Raw genomic sequence first — 25,283 nt, forward strand, 5'->3', positions numbered from 1 at the left:
GTACATATGATAGTTCACTCAGCAGACAAACCGTTCAGCTGCACAGTTTGTGGTAAAAGTTTTTCTCAGAAGGGGAACTTAGTTCGTCACATGCCACATCACACCGGAGAGGAAAAATACAGCTGTATGGTTTGTGAGAGACGTTTTAAATTCAACGAGATGTCTGGAGACACATGACGATCCTCACACAAGACAAACCATCGGAGAGAGAAGTCAGCGATAATTCGAAAGAGAGCAGAGAACCACAGTCAGGTTTAAAGTCTCAGAAAAATACTGAAGTCCCGGATTAGTGGAATAGTTGTTAACTATTAATATTATAAGATAATTGATCAATAAATAATGTGTAAACGGGTAAATTTGTGCGATGTCAGCTTGTTAAATGTGAATATGTTCTAGTGTCTTCTCTCCTCTGGGACAGGACACTGAAGATCTTTGAGTTGTGGACAAAACGAGACATTTGATGACGTCTTCTTGGGCTTTTTGGGAAACACTGATCTACATTTTAGAGACTTAATTACTAAGATTGTTTATCTCAGGAAGAATCTAATCTAATTTGTTCAGCTGTTTCAGTTTGGAGTTTTTCTTCCTTCAACAGACTGACTGATGAAATGGAGAAAACTGTTGGATGTTGGATACGTGTAATTATTATTATTATTATTGATTTGACGATTGTTTCAGGACCGTCAGACCTGCAGCAAGAATCATTTTTATTGCTTATTGTTCAATATATTCTATTGTTCTGTTTCTTATTAAATTATATTTCTATGAGAAAGTGCTGTAAACATGTCACCAACCCGGGCTGGGAACTCTGACGCGTGGGCTTCAACTAGGGCTGAACAATTAATCAGAATATAATCAGAATCACAACATGGCCGACTGGCAGGAGCCACCCTATTTGTTAAGAGGCTACATGTGTCAAAATACCATTTAAATCAAATATTTCGGTGCTGCAGAGAGGTTGTTTGGTACAAATCTCACACTATGATCTTTTAAATGTTTTCCAATGAAAATAAAAACAATGGTGTGAAAATAATCGTTCTCTCTGAAGCGTGATTTATACTTCTGTGTTAAATCTACACCGTGGCTACGTACGTAGGTACGTGGACATACCGACCCTACGCTGTAGCCGACATACTATGCTATGACTTCATCAATTTTTTCAACAGACTGTATTATGACTTTTTTCTTTACTTTTTCGACATACTATAATATGACTTTTTTTGACATACTGTACTGACTTTTTTATCACTTTGTTCATCATTGTACTATGACTTTATTTCTTTTTTCGACATACTTTACTATGACTTTTAAAACAAATTTCGACGTACTATACTACGACTTTTTTTAGTACTTATTTCGACATACTATACTATGATTTTTTTTGTAGTTTTTGGACATACTATACTATGACTTTTTTAAAATCTTTTTTCAACATACCATACTATACTATGACATTTAAAAACAAATTCAACATACTATACTATGACATTTTGTACTTTTTCGACATACTATATGATTTTTTTTGTAGTTTTTCGACATACTATATTATGACTTTTTATTACTTTTTTCGATATACGGTACTATGACTTTTTTCGATATACTATATGATTTTTTTTGTAGTTTTTCGACATACTATATTATGACATTTTTTATTACTTTTTTCGACACTATGACTTTTTTTATGACCTTTTTCGATATACTATATGATTTTTTTTTTAGTTTTTCGACATCTCTCCATCCCATGGGCCCACCACCTGTGGGAGGAACCGCTGGGGTCTGGTGCGCTGCCACATGGGTGGCAGTGAAGGTCAGGGGCCTCGACGGACCAGACCCGGGCAGCAGAGGCTGGCTCTGGGGACGTGGAATGTCACCTCTCTGTGGGGGAAGGAGCCGGAACTTGTGCGGGAGGTGGAGCGCTACCGGTTAGATCTGGTGGGGCTTACCTCTACGCACAGTCTCTGTTCTGGAACCATACTCCTGGATAGGGGTTGGACTCTTTTCTTCTCCGGAGTTGCCCAGGGTGTGAGGTGCCGGGCGGGTGTGGGGATACTCACAAGCCCCGGCTGAGCGCCGCTACGTTGGAGTTTAACCCGGTGGACGAGAGGGTCGCCTCCCTACGCCTGCGGGTTGTGGGGGAAAACTCTGACTGTTGTTTGTGCATATGCACCAAACAAGAGTTCAGAGTATTCGGCCTTCTTGGAGACCTTGAGTGGAGTCCTGCATGGGGCTCCAGTCGGGGACTCCATAGTTCTGCTGGGGGGACTTCAACACGCACGTGGGCAATGATGGAGACACATGGAGAGGCGTGATTGGGAGGAACGGCCTCCCTGATCTAAACCAGAGTGGTTGTTTGTTGTTGGACTTCTGTGCTAGTCATGGATTGTCTATAACTTGAACACCATGTTCGAACATAGGGATGCTTATAAGTGTACTTGGTACCAGAGCACCCTAGGCCAAAGGTCAATGATCGATTTTATAATCGTTTCATCTGATCTGAGGCCGTATGTTTTGGACACTCGGATGAAGAGAGGGGCGGAGCTGTCAACCGATCACCATCTGGTGGTGAGTTGGGTCAGAGGGTGGGGAAGACTCTGGACAGACCTGGTAAACCCAAGCGGGTAGTGCGGGTAAATTGGGAACGTCTGGAGGAGGCCCCTGTCCGACAGACTTTCAACTCACACCTCTGGCGGAGCTTTTCGTGCATCCCTGTGGAGGCTGGGGGGCATTGAACCCGAGTGGACAATGTTCAAAGTTTCCATTGCTGAAGCTGCGGTGAGGAGCTGTGGTCTTAGGGTCTTAGGTGCCTCAAGGGGCGGTAACCCACGAACACCGTGGTGGACACCGGTGGTCAGGAAGCCGTCCAACTGAAGAAGGAGTCTTTCCGGGATATGTTATCCCAGGCGACTCCAGAGGCAGTTGCAAGGTACCGAAGGGCCCGAAGGGGCTGCAGCCTCTGCTGTGAAAGAGGCAAAGCAGCGTGTGTGGGAGAAGTTCGGAGAAGACATGGAGAAGGACTTTCGGTCGGCACCAAGGTGCTTCTGGAAAACCGTTCGCCACCTCAGGAGGGGGGAAGCGGGGTGGTTCCCCTTTTCAAAAAGGGGGGACCAGAGGGTGTGTGCCAATTACAGGGGTATCACACTTCTCAGCCTCCCTGGTAAAGTCTACTCCAAGGTGCTGGAAAGGAGGGTTCGGTCGATAGTCGAACCTCAGGTTGAAGAGGAACAATGCGGATTCCGTCCTGGTCGTGGAACAACGGACCAGATCTTTACTCTCGCAAGGATCCTGGAGGGAGCCTGGGAGTATGCTACATGTGTTTTGTGGATCTGGAGAAGGCGTATGACCGGGTGCCCCGGGAGATACTGTGGGAGGTGCTGCAGGAGTACCGGGTGAGGGGGTCCCTTCTCAGGGCCATCCAATCTCTGTACGACCAAAGCGAATGCTGTGTCCGGGTTCTCGGCAGTAAGTCAGACTCGTTTCAGGTGAGTTGGCCTCCGCCAGGGCTGTGCTTTGTCAATCCTGTTTGTAGTATTTATGGACAGGATATCGAGGCGTAGTCGGGGTGGAGAGGGGTTGCAGTTCAGTGGGCTGGGCTCATCGCTGCTTTTTGCAGATGATGTGGTCCTGATGGCACCATCGGCCTGTGACCTTCAGCACTCACTGGATCGGTTAGCAGCCGAGTGTGAAGCGGCTGGGATGAGGATCAGCACCTGTAAATCGGAGACTATGGTTCTCAGCAGGAAACCGATGGAGTGCCTTCTCCAGGTAGGGAATGAGTCCTTACCCCAAGTGAAGGAGTTCAAGTACCTTGGGGTCTTGTTCGCGAGTGAGGGGACAATGGAGCGGGAGATTGGTCGGAGAATCGGCACAGCAGGAGCGGTATTACATTCAATTTATCGCACCGTTGTGACGAAAAGAGAGCTGAGCCAGAAGGCAAAGCTCTCAATCTACCGGTCAGTTTTTGTTCCTACCCTCACCTATGGTCATGAAGGCTGGGTCATGACCGAAAGAACAAGATCCAGGGTACAAGCGGCCGAAATGGGTTTCCTCAGGAGGGTAGCTGGCGTCTCCCTTAGAGATAGGGTGAGAAGCTCAGTTATCCGTGAGGAGCTCGGAGTAGAGCCACTGCTCCTTTGCGTCTCGGGGGAGACCCAGGACTAGGTGGAGGGATTATATCTCTAACCTGGCCTGGGAACGCCTCGGGATCCCCCAGTCGGAGCTGGTTAATGTGGCCCGGGAAAGGGAAGTTTGGGGTCCCCTGCTGGAGCTGCTACCCCCGCGACCCGACCCCGGATAAGCGGATGAAGATGGATGGATGGATTTTTTCGACATACTATAATATGACTTTTTAGTACTTTTTTTCAATATACATACTATGACTTTTTTATTACTTTTTGGACATACTATACTATGACTTTTTTTTAATCACTTTTTTTCATCATTGTACTATGACTTTTAAAACAAATTTCGAGTACTATATTACGACTTTTTGACATACTATCCTATGACTTTTTTTAGTACTTATTTCGACATACTATACTATGATTTTTTGTAGTTTTTGGACATACTTTACTATGACTTTTTTGGACATACTATACCATGACGCTTCATTAAAACAGTCTGGTTTCTGTGGTTTTTATATTAAAGCTGTTGTGTCTTGTGGGAAATGAACATTTTTAGACTGTAGATTTATGTTGTATAGTGTACAGCCAAAATGTCAACATTGTCATGAGGTTAGCATTTGTTCCTTTGTTTTACTTGAGGATGTACTTTGATAGAGTTCAAGGGAAATGTCTCAGACGAGTGTTCAGTCATCTTTATTTTCACAGAAGAAACAATCACACAAACGGACACATGAAAAAAAAAAAAACTGGTGCTGTCACTGTGACTGGAGGAGGGGGCGGGGTTGGGGCTCATTTCAAGGCACTATTTATTATATGAACATAGAAACACGTGAACAGGTCAGAGGCGATGCACTTTGAACTACAGAGATCAATACTGTGATCAGAGGCAATGAGAGGGTCAGGTGGTATCGGGACGCTACAGTGTGCTCGTCTAAATCAAAACTCATCGGGAGGTTTAGGAGTCTTAGAAGTCTCTGATCAATAATCAATGAACAATACATTTCATAAAGGGAGAGAAGAAAGAGTCAGTTCAATATCAACTCAGTTAAAGTCAAAAGGCACTGACAGCATTCAGCAGAATCAGAAAAACAAAAAATCACAAACGGTTTAAAGAGCAGAAATAAACAGAAACCTGGAGAAACTGAGCAAATGTCAGAGAAAAGAACTTAAATTAAGCAATCAATCAATTTATCCATACTATCAGACCGTGACACATAATTTCTAACACTCCTAAACACAACATGTGTGCGTGTCTGTGTGTGATCAGCTGTGTGTTTATGTGTGCAGCCATGCGTGCTGCAGACACCGCGCTGACGTCGATCTGCATTCAGACTGCAGCTCCAGCATGGTCGACGGGAAGTCGCTGAACTGCGCCACCTGGTCCAGTGGCCACTCGTACTTCTCCAACAGAACCTCAAACAGAGCCCACAGCTTCAGGCTGGAGATGTGACGCAGCTCACCTGAGACAGATTAGACAGGCGCAGAGAGGGAGGGAAGACAGAATGTCAAAAAAAGTTTAAAAAAAAGTAAAAGCATAGTATGTCGAAAAAAGTTAAATAAAAAAAGTCATAGTATAGAATGTCGAAAAAAGTAAAAAAAAGTCAGAGTATGTCGAAAAAAGAGATAAAAAAGTCATAGTATAGTATGTCGACAAAAGTAAATAAAAGTCATAGTATAAGTATGTCGAAAAAAGTAGATAAAAAAGTCATACTATAGTATGTCGAAAAAAGTAAAAAGAAAAGTCATAGTATGTCGAAAAAAGTAAAAAAGTCATAGTATAGTATGTCGACAAAAGTGATAAAAAGTCATACTATAGTATGTCAAAAAAAAGTATAGTATGTCGAAAAAAAGTAATAAAAAAGTCATAGTATGTCGAAAAAGATTTTAAAAAATAAAGTCATAGTATAAGTATGTCGAAAAAAGTGATAAAAAAGTCATAGTACAGTATGTCAAAAAAGGTTTTAAAAAAAGTCATAGTATAGTATGTCGAAAAAAGTAAAAACAAAGTCACAGTATAGTATCTCGAAAAAAGTAAAAAAGTCATAGTATAGTATGTCGAAAAAAGTTTGAAACAAAAGTCATAGTATAGAATGTCAAAAAAGTAAAAAAGTCATAGTATAGTATGTCGAAAAAAGTAAAAAAGTCATACTATAGTATGTCGAAAAAAGTAAAAAGAAAAGTCATAGTATAGTATGTCGAAAAAAGTAAAAAAAAAAAAGTCATAGTATAGTATGTCGAAAAAGTAAATAAAAAGCCATAGTATGTCGAAAAAAGTAAAAAAAGTCATACTATAGTATGTCGAAAAAAGTTGAAAAAAAAGTCATAGTATAGTATGTCGAAAAAAATATAGTATGTCGAAAAAAGATTAAAAAAAGTCATAGTATATGTCGAAGAAAGTAAAAAATAAGTCATAGTATAGTATGTTGAAAAAAGTAAAAAAAAGTCATACTATGGTATGTCGAAAAAGTAAAAAAAAAGTTATAGTATGTCGAAAAAAGTTTTTTAAAAAGTCACAGTATAGTATGTCGAAAAAAGTAAAAACAAAGTTGAAGTCCCCCAGCAGAACTATGGAGTCCCCGACTGGAGCCCCATGCAGGACTCCACTCAAGGTCTCCAAGAAGGCCGAATACTCTGAACTCTTGTTTGGTGCATATGCACAAACAACAGTCAGAGTTTTCCCCCACAACCCGCAGGCGTAGGGGAGGCGACCCTCTCGTCCACCGGGTTAAACTCCAACGTAGCGGCGCTCAGCCGGGGGCTTGTGAGTATCCCCACACCCGCCCGGCGCCTCACACCCTGGGCAACTCCTGAGAAGAAAAGAGTCCAACCCCTATCCAGGAGTATGGTTCCAGAACCGAGACTGTGCGTGAGAGAAGCCCCACCAGATCTAACCGGTAGCGCTCCACCTCCCGCACAAGTTCCGGCTCCTTCCCCACAGAGAGGTGACATTCCACGTCCCCCAGAGCCAGCCTCTGCTGCCCGGGTCTGGTCCGTCGAGGCCCCTGACCTTCACTGCCACCCATGTGGCAGCGCACCAGACCCCAGTGGTTCCTCCCACAGGTGGTGGGCCCATGGGATGGAGAGATGTCGAAAAACTACAAAAAAATCATATAGTATATTGAAAAAAGTCATAAAAAAGTCATAGTGTATCGAAAAAAGTCATAAAAAAAGTCTTAGTATAGTATGTCGAAAAAGTAAATAAAAAGTCATAGTATGTCGAAAAAAGTAAAAAAAGTCATTCTATAGTATGTCGAAAAAAGATTGAAAAAAAAGTCATAGTATGTCAAAAAAAGTTTAAAAAAAAGTCATAGTATAGTATGTCGAAAAAAGTCATATATGTCGAAAAAAGTTTGAAAAAAAAGTCATAGTATGTCGAAAAGTTTAAAAAAAAGCCATATATGTCGAAAAAAGTTTTTAAAGAAAGTCATAGTATATAGTATGTCGTAAAAAAGTTAAAAAAAAGTCACAGTATAGTATGTCGAAAAAAGTAAAAAAAAAGATGTCGAAAAAAGTTTTTAAAAAAAAGTCATAGTACAGTATGTCGAAAACGTAAAAGTCATAGTATAGTATGTCGAAAAAAGTAAAAAAAAAAAAGTTATAGTACAGTATGTCGAAAAAAGTAAAAAGAAAAAGTCATAGTATAGTATGCCAAAAAAAGTTTGAAAAAAAAGTCATAGTATGTCGAAAAGTTTAAAAAAAAGTCATATATGTCGAAAAAAGTTTTTAAAGAAAGTCATAGTATGTCGAAAAAAGTAAAAAGAAAGTCATAGTATAGTATGTCGAAAAAAGTAAAAAAGTCATAGCATAGTATGTCGAAAAAAGTAAAAAAAAAAGTCATACTATAGTATGTCGAAAAAAGTAAAAAAAAGTCATACTATAGTATGTCGAAAAAGTAAATAAAACAAGTCATAGTACTATAGTATGTCGAAAAAGTAGAAACAAAAAGTCATAGTGTCAGTAAGTCATAGTATCGAGTCATAGTATGTGAAAAAAGTATGTTTGAAAAAAGCTAAAAAAGTCAAATAGTCATAGTATAGTATGTCGAAAAAGTTTTTAAAAAAGTCATACTTTATAGTATGTCGAAAAAGTAAAAAAAGTCACAGTATGCGCTAGATGTCGACGCAGTAACCTGAGACAGATTAGACAGGTCGTAGTATGTAGAGAAAAGAAAGTACAGATATGTCAAAAAAAGTTTAAAAAAAAGTCAAAGCTATAGTATGTCGAAAAAAGTAAATAAAAAAGGTCATAGTATAGTATGTCGAAAAAAGTAAAAAAAAAAAGTCATAGTATGTCGAAAAAAGTTTAAAAAAAAAGTCATAGTATAGTATGTCGAAAAAAGTAAAAAGTCATAGTATAGCATGTCGAAAAAAGTAAAAAAAAAAGTCATAGTATAGTATGTCGAAAAAAGAAAAAAAAGTTATAGTATAGTATGTCGAAAAAAGTCATAGTATAGTATGTCGAAAAAAGTACAAAAAAAGTCATAGTATAGTATGTCGAAAAAAGTAAAAAAAAAAGTCATAGTATAGTATGTCGAAAAAAGTAAAAAAAAAGTCATAGTATAGTATGTCGAAAAAAAAGTAAAAAAAAAGTCATAGTATAGTATGTCGAAAAAAAGTAAAAAAAAGTCATAGTATAGTATGTCGAAAAAAGTAAAAAAAAAAGTCATAGTATAGTATGTCGAAAAAAGTTTAAAAAAAAAGTCATAGTATAGTATGTCGAAAAAAGTTTAAAAAAAAAGTCATAGTATAGTATGTCGAAAAAAGTAAAAAAAAAAGTCATAGTATAGTATGTCGAAAAAAGTAAAAAAAAAAGTCATAGTATAGTATGTCGAAAAAAGTAAAAAAAAGTCATACTATAGTATGTCGAAAAAAGTTAAAAAAAAGTCATAGTATAGTATGTCGAAAAAAGTAAAAAGACATAGTATAGTATGTCGAAAAAGTAAAAAAAAGTCATAGTATTGTATGTCGAGAAAGTTAAAAAAAGTCATAGTATTGTATGTCGAAAAAAAGTAAAAAAAAAGTCATAGTATAGTATGTCGAAAAAAAGTAAAAAAAAGTCATAGTATAGTATGTCGAAAAAAAGTAAAAAAAAGTCATAGTATAGTATGTCGAAAAAAAGTAAAAAAAAAGTCATAGTATAGTATGTCGAAAAAAAGTAAAAAAAAAGTCATAGTATAGTATGTCGAAAAAAAGTAAAAAAAAAGTCATAGTATAGTATGTCGAAAAAAAGTAAAAAAAAGTCATAGTATAGTATGTCGAAAAAAAGTTAAAAAAAAAGTCATAGTATAGTATGTCGAAAAAAGTAAAAAAAAAGTCATAGTACAGTATGTCGATAAAAGTAAAAAAAAGTCATAGTATAGTATGTCGAAAAAAGTAAAAAAAAAGTCATAGTATAGTATGTCGAAAAAGTACAAAAAAGTCATAGTATAGTATGTCGAAAAAAAGTAAAAAAAAAGTCATAGTATAGTATGTCGAAAAAAGTAAAAAAAAAGTCATAGTATAGTATGTCGAAAAAAAGTAAAAAAAAAGTCATAGTATAGTATGTCGAAAAAAAAAAAAAAAAGTCATAGTATAGTATGTCAAAAAAAGAAAAAAAAAAGTCATAGTATAGTATGTCGAAAAAAGTAAAAAAAAAAGTCATAGTATAGTATGTCGAAAAAAGTTTAAAAAAAAGTCATAGTATAGTATGTCGAAAAAAGTAAAAAAAAAGTCATAGTATAGTATGTCGAAAAAAAGTAAAAAAAAGTCATAGTATAGTATGTCGAAAAAAAAGTAAAAAAAAAGTCATAGTATAGTATGTCGAAAAAAGTAAAAAAAAAGTCATAGTATAGTATGTCGAAAAAAGTAAAAAAAAAAGTCATAGTATAGTATGTCGAAAAAAAAGTAAAAAAAAAGTCATAGTATAGTATGTCGAAAAAAAGTAAATAAAAAAGTCATAGTATAGTATGTCGAAAAAAAAGTAAAAAAAAGTCATAGTATAGTATGTCGAAAAAAGTAAAAAAAAGTCATAGTATAGTATGTCGAAAAAAAGTAAAAAAAAAGTCATAGTATAGTATGTCGAAAAAAGTAAAAAAAAAGTCATAGTATAGTATGTCGAAAAAAGTAAAAAAAAAGTCATAGTATAGTATGTCGAAAAAAAGTAAAAAAAAAGTCATAGTATAGTATGTCGAAAAAAAGTAAAAAAAAAGTCATAGTATAGTATGTCGAAAAAAAGTAAAAAAAAAGTCATAGTATAGTATGTCGAAAAAAGTAAAAAAAAGTCATAGTATAGTATGTCGAAAAAAAGTAAAAAAAAGTCATAGTATAGTATGTCGAAAAAAAGTAAAAAAAAAGTCATAGTATAGTATGTCGAAAAAAGTCATAAAAAAAAGTCATAGTATAGTATGTCGAAAAAAAGTTAAAAAAAGTCATAGTATAGTATGTCGAAAAAAAGTATAAAAAAAGTCATAGTATAGTATGTCGAAAAAAAGTTAATAAAAAAGTCATAGTATAGTATGTCGAAAAAAGTAAAAAAAAGTCATAGTATAGTATGTCGAAAAAAGTAAAAAAAAGTCATAGTATAGTATGTCGAAAAAAGTAAAAAAAAGTCATAGTATAGTATATCGAAAAAAGTCATAGTATAGTATGTCGAAAAAAGTGATAAAAAGTCATAGTATGTTGAAAAAGTCAAAGTATAGTGTCGAAATAAGTGATAAAAAAGTCATAGTACAGTATGTCAGAAAAAGTGATGAAAAAGTTAGTATAGTATGTTGAAAAAGTCATAGTATAGCATGTTGAAAAAAGTCATAGTATAGTGTGTCGAAAAAAGTGATAAAAAAGTAAGAGTATAGTGTGTCGAAAAAAGTAAAAAAAAGTCATAGTATAGTATGTCAGTCATAGTATAGTATGTCGAAAAAAAAGTAAAAAAAGTCATAGTATAGCATGTCGAAAAAAGTGATAAAAAAGTCATAGTACAGTATGTCAAAAAATCTGATTAAAAAGTCATAGTATAGTTTGTCGAAAAAAGTGATAAAAAGTCATAGTATGTCAAAAAAGTTATAAAAAGTCATAGTATGTCAAAAAAATGATGAAAAAGTCATAGTACAGTATGTCAAAAAAACGTGATAGTATGTTGAAAAAAGGGATAAAAAAATGTCATAGTACAGTATATCGAAAAAGTTATAAAAAAGTCATAGTATAGTATGTCGAAAAAAGTGATAAAAAAAGTCATAGTACAGTATGTTGAAAAAAGGGATAAAAATGTCATAGTATATCAAAAAAAGTGATGAAAAAGTCATAGTATAGTATGTCGAAAAAAGTAATGAAAGTCATAGTATAGTATGTCAAAAAAAAAGTGATAAAAAAGCCATAGTATAGTATGTCGAAAAAAGTAATGAAAAGGTCATAGTATGTCAAAAAAAGGATAAAAAGTCATAGTATAGTATGTCAAAAAATCTGATGAAAAAGTCATAGTATAGTATGTCGAAAAAAGTGTTAAAAAGTAAGAGTATAGTATGTCGAAAAAGTCATATTATAGTGTGTCGAAAAAAGTGATAAAAAAAGCCATAGTATAGTATGTCGAAAAAAGTGATAAAAAAGTCATAGTATAGCATGTCGGAAGAAGTGATAAAAAAGTCATAGTACAGTATATCGAAAAAGTTATAAAAAGTCATAGTATAGTATGTCGAAAAAAGTGATAAAAAAAGTCATAGTATAGTATGTCGAAAAAAGTGAAAAAAAAGTCATAGTATATGTCGAAAAAAGTAAAAAAAAAGTCATAGTATATGTCGAAAAAAGTAAAAAATAAGTCAAAGTATATGTTGAAAAAAGTAAAAAATAAGTCATATATGTCGAAAAAAGTTTTTAAAGAAAGTCATAGTATAGTATGCCGAAAAAAGTTTGAAAAAAAAGTCATAGTACAAGTATGTCGAAAACGTAAATAAAGTCATAGTATAGTATGCCGAAAAAAGTTTGAAAAAAAAGTCATAGTATGTCGAAAAGTTTAAAAAAAAGTCATATATGTCGAAAAATGTTTTTAAAGAAAGTCATAGTATGTCGAAATAAGTAAAAAAGAAAGTCATAGTATAGTATGTCGAAAAAAGTAAAAACAAAGTCATAGCATAGTATGTCGAAAAAAGTAAAAAAAAAGTCATACTATAGTATGTCGAAAAATGTTTGAAAAAAAATACTAAGTTTTAAAAAAAGTGATAGTATAGTACGTTGAAAAAAGTAAAAAAAAAGATGTCGAAAAAAGTTTGAAAAAAAGTCATAGTATAGTATGTCGAAAAAAGTAAAAAAAAAAAGTCATAGTATGTCGAAAAAAGTTTTAAAAAAAAGTCATAGTATAGTATGTCGAAAAAAGTAAAAACAAAGTCATAGTATAGTATGTCGAAAAAAGTTTAAAAACAAAAGTCACAGTATAGTATGTCGAAAAAAGTAAAACAAAAAAGTCATAGTATAGCATGTCGAAAAAAGTAAAAAAGTCATAGTATATGTCGAAAAAAGTAAAAAATAAGTCACAGTATAGTATGTCGAAAAAAGTAAAAGAAAAAGTCGCAGTATAGTATGTCGAAAAAAGTAAAAAAAAAAGTCATATATGTCGAAAAAAGTCAAAAAAGTAAATAAAAAGTCATAGTATGTCGAAAATAAGTTAAAAAAAAGTCATAGCATAGTATGTCGAAAAAAGTTAAAAAAAAGTCATAGTATGTCGAAAAAGTTTTTAAAAAGTCATAGTATGTCGAAAAAAGTAAATAAAAAAAGTCATAGTATGTCGAAAAAAGTATAGTATGTCGAAAAAAGTAAAAAAAAAGTCATATATAGTATGTCGAAAAAAGATTAAAAAAAGTCACAGTATATGTCGAAAAAAGTTTAAAAAAAAGTGATAGTATAGTACGTTGAAAAAAGTAAAAATATAAAGTATATATAGTTGCGTCGAAAGGAGCCAGTTGAGGTGGTTCGGGCATCTGGTAAGGATGCCCCCTGGGCGCCTCCCTAGGGAGGTGTTCCAGGTACGTCCAGCTGGGAGGAGGCCTCGGGGAAGACCCAGGACTAGGTGGAGGGACGTCCAGCTGGGAGGAGGCTCTCAGGGAAGACCCAGGACTCAGGTGGAGGGATTATATCTCTAACCTGGCCTGGGAACGCTGATCCCCAGTCGGAGCTGGTTAATGTGGCCCGGGAAAGGGAAGTTTGGGGTCCCCTGCTGGAGCTGCTACCCCCGCGACCCGACCCCGGCTAAGCGGATGAAGATGGATGGATGGATGGATAGTAAAGTACGTTGAAAAAAGTAAAAAAAAGTCATACTATAGTATGTGGAAAAATGGTTGAAAAAAAGTCATAGTATAGTATACTATGTCGAAAAAAGTAAAAAAAAAAGTCATAGTATGTCGAAAAAAGTAAAAAAAAGTCATAGTATAGTATGTCGAAAAAAGTAAAAAAAAAGTCATAGTATAGTATGTCGAAAAAAGTAAAAAAAAACATAGTCATAGTATGTCGAAAAGAAGTAAAAAAAAGTCATAGTATAGTATGTCGAAAAAAAGTAAAAAAAAAGTCATAGTATAGTATGTCGAAAAAAAGTAAAAAAAAAGTCATAGTATAGTATGTCGAAAAAAAGTAAAAAAAAGTCATAGTATAGTATGTCGAAAAAAAGTATAAAAAAAAAGTCATAGTATAGTATGTCGAAAAAAGTAAAAAAAAGTCATAGTATAGTATGTCGAAAAAAAGTTTTAAAAAAAAAGTCATAGTATAGTATGTCGAAAAGTAAAAAAGTCATAGTATAGTCGAAAAAAAAGATTAAAAAAAAGTCATAGTATAGTATGTCGAAAAAAGTTAAAAAAAAAAAGTCATAGTATAGTATGTTGAAAAAAGTAAAAAAAAGTCATAGTATAGTATGTCGAAAAAAGTCATAGTATGTCGAAAAAAGTTTTAAAAAAAAAAGTCATTGTATAGTATGTCGAAAAAAGTAAAAAAAAGTCATACTATAGTATGTAAAAAAAAAGTAAAAAAAAAGTCATAGTATAGTATGTCGAAAAAAAGTAAAAAGTCATAGTATAGCATGTCGAAAAAAGTAAAAACAAAGTCATAGTATAGTATGTCGAAAAAAGTTAAAAAAAAAAAGTCATAGTATAGTATGTCGAAAAAAGTCATAGTATAGCATGTCGAAAAAAATGTCATAAAAAAAGTCATAGTAGGGGCGGCCTCTAGCTCACCCAGTAAGAGCGTTCGCCCCTATGTAGGCTGAGTCCTTTGCAGCGAAAGCGGGTTCGAATCCCGAACTGCTGTGTGTCATCCCCCATCTCTCTCCCCCTTTCTTGTCTATCCACTGTCACTATTCAATAAAGGGAAAAGCCCCCCAAAAAAATATCTTCATGAAAAAGTCATAGTATGTCGAAAAAAGTCATAGTATAATATGTCGAAAAAGTAAATAAAAAGTCATAGTATGTCGAAAAAAGTTTAAAAAAAAGTCACAGTATAGCATGTCGAAAAAAGTCAGAGTATAGCATGTCGAAAGAAGTAAAAAAAAAGTCATAGTATGTCGAAAAAGTAAAAAAAAAAGTCATAGTATAGTATGTCGAAAAAAGTAAAAAAAAGTCATACTATAGTATGTATTAAAAAAGAAAAAAAAAGTTATATGTCGAAAAAAGTTTAAAAACAAAAGTCACATATAGTATGTCGAAAAAAGTAAAAAAAGTCATAGTTTATGTCGAAAAAAGTAAAAAATAAGTCAAAGTATAGTATGTTGAAAAAAGTAAAAAATAAGTCATATATATATGTCGAAAAATGTCATAAAAAAGTCATAGTAGGGGCGGCCTCTAGCTCACCCAGTCAGAGCGTTCGCCCCATGTAGGCTGAGTCCTTTGCAGCGGTGCGGGTTCGAATCCGAACTGCTGTGTGTCATCCCCCATCTCTCTCCCCCTTTCTTGTCTATCCACTGTCACTATTCAATAAAGGGAAAAGCCCCCCAAAAAAATATCTTCATGAAAAAGTCATAGTATGTCGAAAAGTCATAGTATAGTATGTCGAAAAAGTAAATAAAAAGGTCATAGTATAAGTATGTCGAAAAAAGTGATAAAAAAGTCATACTATAGTATGTCAAAAAAAGTATAGTATGTCGAAAAAAGTATAAAAAAGTCATAGTATAAGTATGTCGAAAAAGTAAAAAAAAAGTCATAGTAAAGTATGTCGAAAAAAGTAAAAAAAAAAAGTAAAAAAGAGTCAGTTATAGTATGTCGAAAAAAGTTAAATAAAAAAGTCATAGTATAATATGTAAAAAAAAAAGTGATTAACAAAGTCATAGTATAGTATGTCACGAACAAAAAAGGCACAAACGTTATTCCATGTCACCAGTCTCATGTTCAGAAGAGTCTCCAGTCTGGTCTTCAGTCTCTGGTTGTAAAAGTGGATGCGAGTTCCTGGCTGGTTCTGGTCCTCCACAGTCCTCTCCATCAGCTTCTGTTTCCATCTGACCAACACATTTATGTGTTTTGACACGAGAACGCCAGGCAAATCTTTGGTTACAAACACTGCAGCTGAATCTTTTCTCTCTTGTGTGGACTACCATGTGTGACTGTAAACTTCCACTCCGTGTAAAAGATTTCTTACAGACTGAGCAGCTGAAAGGTTTTTCTCCTGTGTGAGTTCTCATGTGTCTCTGTAAATTTCCACTCTGTGTAAAAGATTTCTTACAGACTGAGCAGCTGAAAGGTTTTTCTCCTGTGTGGATTCTCATGTGTTTCTTCAGGTGTCCACTTTCGGTGAAAGCTTTATCACACAAAGAGCAGCTGAAAAGTTTTTCTCCTGTGTGGATTGTCATGTGTTTCTGTAAACTTCCACTATATGTAAAAGATTTCTTACAAACTGAACAGCTAAAAGGTTTTTCTCCTGTGTGAGTTCTCATGTGTTTCTGTAAATTTCCACTCTGTGTAAAATATTTCTTACAGACTGAGCAGCTGAAAGGTTTTTCTCCTGTGTGAGTTATCATGTGTTTCTTCAGGTGTCCACTTTCGGTGAAAGCTTTATCACACTCAGAGCAGCTGAAATGCTTTTCTCCTGTGTGGATTCTCATGTGTTTCTTCAGATTTGACTTGCGATCAAATCTTTTACCACACTCACAGCAGCTGAATCGTTTCATACATGTTGAATCATGTTTCAGAGAGTTTAAAGCTGACTGAGGTTCTCTGGTCTCCTTCCAATCAGTACTGTCATCAGTCTCAGGATCAGAAGAGTATACAGTCTGCTCTTCAGTATCTGGTTGTAAAAGTTGATGTGGATGTGAGATCCTGGCTGGTTCTGGTCCTCCACAGTCCTCTCCATCAGCTTCTGTTTCCATGTGTTGAGTTTGTCTTTGATGAAGCTGTGAGGACTGAGCTTTCTCTTCATCATCGTCACTCTTCACAGGGACAGGAGTGAATGGGAACTTGGTGATATCAGCCTCCTCCAGCCCTTGGTCTCCCTCCTGACTGCACCACAGTTCCTCCTGTTCCTCTTTAATGTGTGGGGGGGGCTCTGGCTCCTCCTGGTCCACACTGGAGCTACACTCCTGCTGCTCAGGGGGAACCTCTTCTTTAACCACCAACAGCTGCTCAACATCTGCAGGAAACAGGAAACACACAGAGAGAGACGTTAACATAGACACAGAGAGACAGCATTAACAGCATAGATTCTCTTTTCGTGGTATTTCATGTTTCTGCTTTCTAACTTTCAGCCCGAGTGCTGTGAAGACTGACAATTATATCTGAGGCTTATATTATTCTTATTTAATTTTCTTGTCTGGTTTGAATCCTACTTAAAGAACAGAGACTACTTTGTGTCTATAGATAGACATCTGAGCGGACAAATATGAAATGCGGAATTCCCCAAGGCTCCATTCTGCGGCCTCTTCTGTTTAACATCTACATGCTTCCACTGGCTCAGATAACAGAAGACAGTTGCACTGATTATTTGTCTAGCGTTAACGTTTGCTGTGTGATCACATCAACACACAGTCACATGACTTCACAAACCTGACAGAGGTTGTCGGCTCTGACTGCTCCACAGTTTCTCCTGTTCCTCTTTAATGTGTGGGGGGGGCTCTGACTCCTGTTGGTCCACACTGGAGCTACACTCCTGCTGCTCCTCTTCACCAACAATCACTTCCAGAACATCTTGAGGTAAAGCTGAAACACATACAGTGTGATTATTTGTACAATCTACAACTCCATTAAACATGGCAAAATCCAACACTGAAAATTATTCAGCAACAATTTTAAGAAGACGGTTCCTCAAATTTAAGGACATGTTGATTTTGTTTGTCTTCAATGACTATAGACTAAATATATCTGGGTTTTTCTTAGTAGTTAACAAGCTTTTGTTGTTAGTCCGAAGGAAGCGTAGCTCTAAGACGAAGCCCACGGTTCACCACAAACCTGGACAAGTTTCTAAAGGCTGCTTTAGGCTGCATTCACACGTCCTGCATTGCTGCTTCAGAGTAGATACAACACCAATAGGCCTGAACGATTTTTGAAAATAATCTAATTGCGATTTTTTTTCCCCCAAATATTGCGATTCGATATTCGATTATTTTTTTTAAGCTCTTTGTCTTCTGTATTATTCAACAAAGACAAACAATAAATCATTTTATAGTATGAACAACACACAATTACACACTAGACAGTTAAATAAGTAAAAATATAGTATATATACACACACACACACACACACACACACACACACCAGTGTATTTTTTTACAGTGCACAAAGAGGAGCTGCCTCCAGCCCCTCCCCCTCGTGAAGTTGTGTGCCGTGTGCATGACACCGTCAACGTTGCACTTGCTCAGAGAGGCTATCGTTACGTTAGCTAGTTGCTGGTGTTCTTGCCGTGGGATTAACTGTACTAATAAAACTGTTGAAACACCGCGGCCACGCTGCTGTGAAAGCTCCCAGAACGTCATTTATCAGAGTCTGGTTGTTACCCCTCTCCTCCACTCCATAGATTTATAACGGAGCTAACCGCTAACCAGAGCTAACCGCTAACCGGAGCTAATCGTTGCTAACCGAGCCTTCAGTTCTGCGTGCCAGTATCCATTAACTGCATGTATGGACTCGAGCCCGAATAAAACCCTTCATTTTATTAAAATGGCTGTAAAAGTTTTAAACTACAACTCAGAGTTGTTTGAATGACAGAAATCAGCTCAAGGTACGGCGTAGCGTTAGCGTGCTAAGTTGATGCTTTCTCTGCGAGAATTGGTGTTCATCATATCAAATCACTGACCCGCACATGTTTCTTTCAATGAAGAAACATTGCCAAACTTAGAGCTGTTGTCTCGCATTCTGAGCTTGAGATGATCATTCGTGGATTTATATCATCCCGGCTTAATTACTGCAACTCCATTTTCACTTGTTTTAGTAAGTCGTCCGAGGACGTCTACAACTAGTCCAGAACTCTGCTGCTAGGCTGTTGACCAGGTCCAGCAGGATGTCGCACATCACTCCAAATTTATATTCATTACATTGGCTTCCGATCAAGTTCAGAATCCAATTTAAAGTTCTTGTTCTGGCTTATAAAGTTTTGCATGGTCTGGCACCTGATTATATCTCAGACCTTCTCCATTCATACACTACTAACAGGTCCCTCAGGTCTTCTAACCAAGGATTACTGGCGGTCCCACGCACTCGATTAAAAACTAAAGGTGACCGTTCCTTTGAAGCAGTAGCTCCAAACCTGTGGAACGCCCTTCCTACTGTCTTACGTTCTCAGTCTCAGTTGAAGCTTTTAAAAAACAGCTGAAGACACATTTGTTTAAATTTGCTTTGGATTCTTGTTTTAGGTTTTAATCGTTGAAATGATTTTCATTGGTCATTCAATAACTATTTTCTTTTTTCCCTTGTTTATTTTCTATTGGCTTGTACTGTATTTTTTACAAATGTTTATCATCTATCATCTCTGGCTCCCTCATTACTTAATATTTCCCACACTGGGTGTTAGATACTTAGTTAGCCTACGTAGATACTACCTGTTCCATGGAAGTTTAAACACCATAGATGTGATTATTTCAGTGTAAACAAAAAAAGAGACAGAGAGGAGAGAGGGAGAGCCTGCATGAGGCAATAATACAGTACAATGACAATAATACTTTGTTTACATTTCTGAATGTGCATTTGTTAAGCACCATTCAATTAAAATGTGACTGTGAACAAAAATAAAACAGCACCGGCCGCCACATATTGCGTTTCGTTATTCTTTTCTTTTTTTACACTATTTAAAACACGCTGCATTTCCTTTCCCTGCTCTCCCTCCGTCTCTCTGTCCCTCATGCGTGTGTCTCTCTCTCTCACACACACACACACATTAACAGCCTCTCCCCTCCATAAAAACGAGATCATCCCTGGAAGCGTGGAAGCATGGCCTATTTGGTGCAGAGAAGACGACTGCCAAAATCAGTAGCGGAGTGGCAATCGGGAGAGTCGGGACTTTTCCTGGTGGGCCGGTAGTGTTTCGAGGCCACGAGGGCCGGTCTGATAATAGTTATACATTGGGAGTTCTTAGCAACACCATCCGCCGTCCTGGTGTCCGGCCGCTGCCCGCTGGTCAAACTGTGCAGCCTCTGCTCAACCCGTACGGCGAGCCGCAGCAGCCTCTTATTTCAATACAAATACAGGTAACACAAGATAATAAGCTAACTTTGCTAAGCCTTTTAGCAAAGTTACTTCCTTTTCTCAATTTGGCCGGCTGTGGCATAAGTTAGCTTGGCTGTCAGTTCCAATGCGCTACTTGCAATGGTCTAGTGTGGATCGTGTTGTTATGCTGTGTGTTGTTCATTCATTCAGAGCTTCAGTCGGGGGCTAAAAAGAAAAAAAGAAAGAAGGAAAAGGAGATGACATGTCCAGGGATGTGACAGCAGTTAAATAAGTGGATGGTGAAAGGCAACAAGTAGGAGTTAAAATGTGACATCTGTGCTTGGAGGCTTGCAAATATTCATGTTAACAGACTAGCTAGCGTTTGCTAACACTGGGAATGTAGCAGCCAAATGGGGGTTTACCTTGGAATCATGCATAGATTTGCTACCAAACTTGGAGGCTTGCATATATTCATGTTAACAGACTTGTTCTCAGACTAGCTAGTGTTTGCTAACACTAGCAGCTAAAGTGGGGTTTACAGCTATGCAAACCAATGTTGCTGATAGCTACATTTAGATTTTGGTTAAACCTTATGGTACCAATCCCATGCATTTATAAAAGTAAGTGTGTGCACATCCCACCTTCTGGCAGGTACAGGACAAATGAGAAATACTAAAGTGAAAAAAATGTAATGTCCACACTACTGCTTTAAGCTCCCATATTTAATACAAAGGCAATGTTTCCACCCTGCTGGGTCTTCTTCAGGCAAATGGGATTAAATATGGGAGCTTAAAGCAGTGTTGCGGACATTATATTTTTTTCACCAATCCCATGCATGACATATCTCAATTTTGTTAAGATGAAATAACAACTGGTAAATATAAGGTAGCATGCACAATAAATGACAAGAAGCTAGAAAACATAACTTATACAATAACTCTGGCTTACCATGGAATCATTAATATATTTTGTTTTACCATTAGCTGTTAGCTGTGCTGTCAGACATACAGGCTATAGTCACATCTGTTGGGTGACATGGAAGCTGTAATTACAGGGTCACATCTCTCTCTCTCTCTTTAAAGGTCTGTGGCTCTACATATTTGTACTTTTTAAAATCCAAAATGTGAATGTAATTTCAACAGCAGCACAACCTTGCTGCATAATAGTTGTCTGAGGATGAGGATGGTGGATCAGGAAAGACGGGGGAAGGGTAAGGCAACAGGTAGGTCTAATATTAGGTGGAAGTGTAGGGGGAGCCACTTGATACCAACAGATTAATTTCTTAATATTATTAATATGGAAAAACTAATATGGAAAATATATTACATAATGTTTGTTTGACAATATGTCTTAGTGGAGACGAACACAGACAAGGAGTGAATGAGACAGACATGAGACCAGTGATGACATCACGTAGAGATGAGACCAGTGATGACATCATTTAGGAGTTCTATTAGACCACACAAAACTAAATGTCCAGTTCAAGCTCCGAGTCCTCCTCACATTCGTTTCATTTTTCACTTTAAAGTTAGTGTTGCTTACAGATGAAGTGTGGTTACTTCTAATGCCAAATCCAAATAATTTAACATGTTTTGTTATATGCTATTAGGCTAATCTTGCATTGCGAATGAAAAATGCATTTCTGTATCAAAACCCGGCGCATGTGGGAAATATAACAATTAGCCAATGTCTGACAGCGGGGACGTAGCAAACAAATCAGAACACAAATTTAAACATCCGCAACGCATATGCTCGAATGCCATCAATGATGATTTATTTATTGTAATGAAAATAAAGTACATTTATATATATATATACACCATATAATTATTTATAATTATGGTAGGCCTACAGTGGCTGATATACTTTAAAATAAACATGTATTATTTAAACCCCATACATGATGATGTCCGGTGTGCCAGTTTAGCTGGTGATCATGTTAACTGGTGATATTTGCATGAAATCAGTGAATTCAACAAGGCCTTGCCTACTTTTTAAGAGCGTTCTGCTCTGCCTCCGCCCCTCGAGTGCCAGAGGTTCACATTGTGTGAACAAGTGTTTGCAAGTGAGACAAAATAATGGATATTGCTGAAAACATCATCAGTTTATGTGTATGTCCGTTTAAGCATTATCCACACAAATACGACACATACTGTATGAACGGAAAAAAATAAAATGAAACAACGCTAGAGATCAAGCTGGGATTCGAACCTTGGATGTCATGGACAAAAAAGTTAACAGACCAGCTTCTATGTCATCTATACCACTACACTACACATCACTGAAATAATGTTGTGATTTCTATCTATATATTGGACTTTTATTGCCACAGGTCAACTGATTATAGCTGATTATAGTGTTTAATTTCATTAGACCCATATTAGGAATCTGAAACGGTAGAAGAGACAGGTTGAAAGAGACTGTGCTGAGATATGCCTACACATTCTTCATATGAGATGGCCCACAATAACAATGATAAATGATCACGTTTGCGCATGACTGACGTGTTTCATTTTTACCCCTAAAATGGGATAAAGTGTTAAGTGGGGTCATGCCTGTTTGTTGTACATCAGTTAGGTTTTGGTATTTGAGGCAAAGATGAACCTACTTTACTGTTTCGAGGCTTGCATTTGCCCATGTTAAACTGTGATATCACCGGTTAACATGGGCGTATATTTCTCTCATATGTTAACCTGTGTTAACTTAGACTAAAAGTCCAATATATAGATAGAAATCATACAGTATGTGTCGTATTTGTGTGGATAATGCTTAAACGGACATGTATTACACATAAACTGATGATGTTTTTAGCAATATCCATTATTTTGTCTCATTATGTGAGCCTCTGGTACTCAAGGGGCGGAGGCAGAGCAGAACGCAGGGCAGGGCCTTGTTGAATATTCACTAATTTTATCACCAGTTAACATGATCACACATGTATTTATTTATTTATTTATTTATTGTTGTTTGTTTGTTTTTGGGGTTTTTTTTTGGGGGGGGGCGTCAAAATTGTTGCTGCATACCCCTGACACTGGGTAGTTGCAGCCCTGAGCTTCTATATCCATGTATACACACACATAGCTTCTATATCCATGTATACACACACAGCTTCTATATACATGTATACACACATAGCTTCTATATACATGTATACACACACATAGCTTCTATATACATGTATACACACACATAGCTTCTATATACATGTATACACACACAGCTTCTATATCCATGTACACACACATAGCTTCTATATACATGTACACACACATAGCTTCTATATACATGTACACACACATAGCTTCTATATACATGTATACACACACATAGCTTCTATATACATGTATACACACACATAGCTTCTATATATTTCTATATATTTCAGATGTAAACGTGTCCCACCTGTCCCCTGGTCCGCTGACAGCTTCCTCTCAGACTTCATGTTAAAGTTCCCCCCGACCTGTTTCAGGAAATACAACAAGACGTTAGCAGGAGCTAGCTGCTAGCTGCTAACCTTAGCTTTAGCACCGACTCCCTGCGACATTAAAAGAGAAAACAAACAGTTAACGTTAGTTCCGGGGACGGACGGTATTACGGGTCGTACCGACAACATCCGGGCAGATGTTTGTTTACTAATGTAACCGAGGGTTTCTTCTGTTGCCTAGACTCAGGTTTGACTATAAAATAAAGAAACACGGGCGTCCGATGCCGGAACAGAGACGGCACTGCACGTCTCACTTTATTCACCTACAACACAGTCAATACTACACTTTATCCACTTCCGCTTTTCCCCTTCACAATAAAAGCTCTATGGTTTACTGTAACTTCCTCTTAACCTTCAACTGAGAGGTAACACATTAAAATACCTTACACTTAAACATTTAAATAAATAATGTTACAGCTGTAACGCTGCTAGAATCACATATCTAGTTAAAATATCAGTAACAGAATGAATACATGAACACATTATTTCATTAAGGAAACTATGGAATAGTAACTTGATCCATTGATTGATTTTGACGGTGTTTTCTGCTGTAGGGTTGTGTGGTTGCATATTGAGAAACGACAGATTGACAACACTTTGATGATTGTAATTATAATCATTTCCCAGTAACGGACAAATGTTTGAGGTTAGGTTAGCCTAGGTTGTTTACTATTCCAAATATACTGCCGGATTATGGTATCAAGTTTCTTCCAGAAATGTATTGGTGGGGTGGGGTAAGGGGATCATTGTACTTAAGAAATTCACAGGAGGAACTATGTTCATTTTAACAACAGCAATCCTGGACCGTAGCGATGCCGGCAGCGCAGACCAACTAGTCAGATCCCTTTGAACACTACTTAGTATAGTTTCATAGTTGTCCTGGACAACTCGCTGTAGCGATGCGTGAATGGTGATGCCCAAATATGTAATTTTGCTTTGGGTTGGTATTGTATTACTAATAGCTGATGTCACCTGTTTGTTGTTCAACAGGAGCAGATTAGATTCATTCCAATTGATTTTATAGCCGGAAATTGAGCCAAATTCGTTAAAGATCTTAAGAATTTTTGGAACGGAGTCCTCAAGGTCAGATATGTACAGCAAAATATCATCTGCAAATAACGATATTGAGTTGTTATTGAATTAAATCTGGACAATACATATTTTATTTTGCCTTATGGCCTGGGCTAACAGTTCAAGAGAGATCGCAAATAGCATGGGAGATAGCGGGCATCCCTGTCGCGAGCCCCGTGCATCGGGGAATGGCTGTGAATGCAGGCCATTGGTTGAGACTATGGCCGTGGGATTCGCATATAAAGTACGTACCGTGTCAATGAATTTGGCTCCCAAACCAAGCCTCTCCATTACTTGCCACAAGTATTTCCATTCTAGGCGGTCAAAGGCCTTTTCCGCGTCCAGTGATGAAACTGCTGTCGTTGTTGGAAGGTTTTTGGCTTCTTCTATTACATGGAGTAATCTGCGTATATTGTCTGCAGCTTGACACTTTGGTATAAACTCTGATTGGTCGGGGTGGACTAGCTTCTCAATAAAGCGTTCTAGGCGTAGTGCCAAGACTTTGGAATAAAGCTTAATATCAGTCCCGATGAGGGTGATGGGCCTGTAGTTCGAGCACTCCGTCGGATCTTTGCCCTTTTTGTGTATGACCTAAATTAGTGCAGTGTTGATTTGTTGATGAAAGGTGCCCCTCTCTATGGCCGAGGTTAAAGTTTGTAAAATGATAGGTCCTGGTGTGTCAAAGTACTGTAGTAAGAGTTCTGATGGAATTCCATCCAACCCCGGTGTTTTCCCTTTCTTAGCTGTTTTTAACGCTGATTTGAGTTCCTCTAACGCACCAAGGTTATTATAGTTTTGCATTTTTCATTAGTTTTTATTTTTATTTCGTTTTGACTTTTTGTTTTCAAATTCAGTTTAGTTTTAATTAGTTTTTAAAGTGGGTTTGCTAGTTTAGTTTAGTTTTTTTAATTTTTGTATTCTTAGTTTTAGTTTAGTTTTTATTAGTTTTAGTCTTTTTTTGTAATATGGGTTATTTGTTGGGGGATTCAAAAAGGTCAGAAAAAGTATTGTGTAATAATAACTCAACAAAAACATCAT

The 25,283-nt window shown here is 36.5% G+C and overlaps 1 protein-coding gene across 2 annotated transcripts; it reads right to left on the reverse strand.

Annotated features, from left to right (window-relative positions):
* Nucleotides 1-4,798: 4,798 nt before the first annotated feature.
* Nucleotides 4,799-23,573, reverse strand: LOC144528567 (uncharacterized). 2 transcript variants are annotated; one of them, XM_078267240.1, is made up of 5 exons: nucleotides 23,295-23,573; nucleotides 23,093-23,150; nucleotides 17,098-17,250; nucleotides 15,440-16,684; nucleotides 4,799-5,581 (listed from the first exon to the last, which is right to left on the reverse strand). In XM_078267240.1, the coding sequence occupies exons 1-5, from the start codon at nucleotides 23,301-23,303 to the stop codon at nucleotides 5,397-5,399; spliced, it is 1,650 nt and encodes a 549-aa protein (XP_078123366.1). In that variant the 5' UTR covers nucleotides 23,304-23,573; the 3' UTR covers nucleotides 4,799-5,396. The 2 variants fall into 2 exon arrangements, with proteins under 2 accessions (XP_078123366.1, XP_078123367.1); XM_078267241.1 differs by having other exon boundaries at nucleotides 5,490-5,581; nucleotides 15,425-16,684.
* Nucleotides 23,574-25,283: the final 1,710 nt, after the last annotated feature.

This window comes from Sander vitreus, chromosome 14 (assembly GCF_031162955.1).
Source record: "Sander vitreus isolate 19-12246 chromosome 14, sanVit1, whole genome shotgun sequence".
NCBI classification, from domain to species: domain Eukaryota; kingdom Metazoa; phylum Chordata; class Actinopteri; order Perciformes; family Percidae; genus Sander; species Sander vitreus.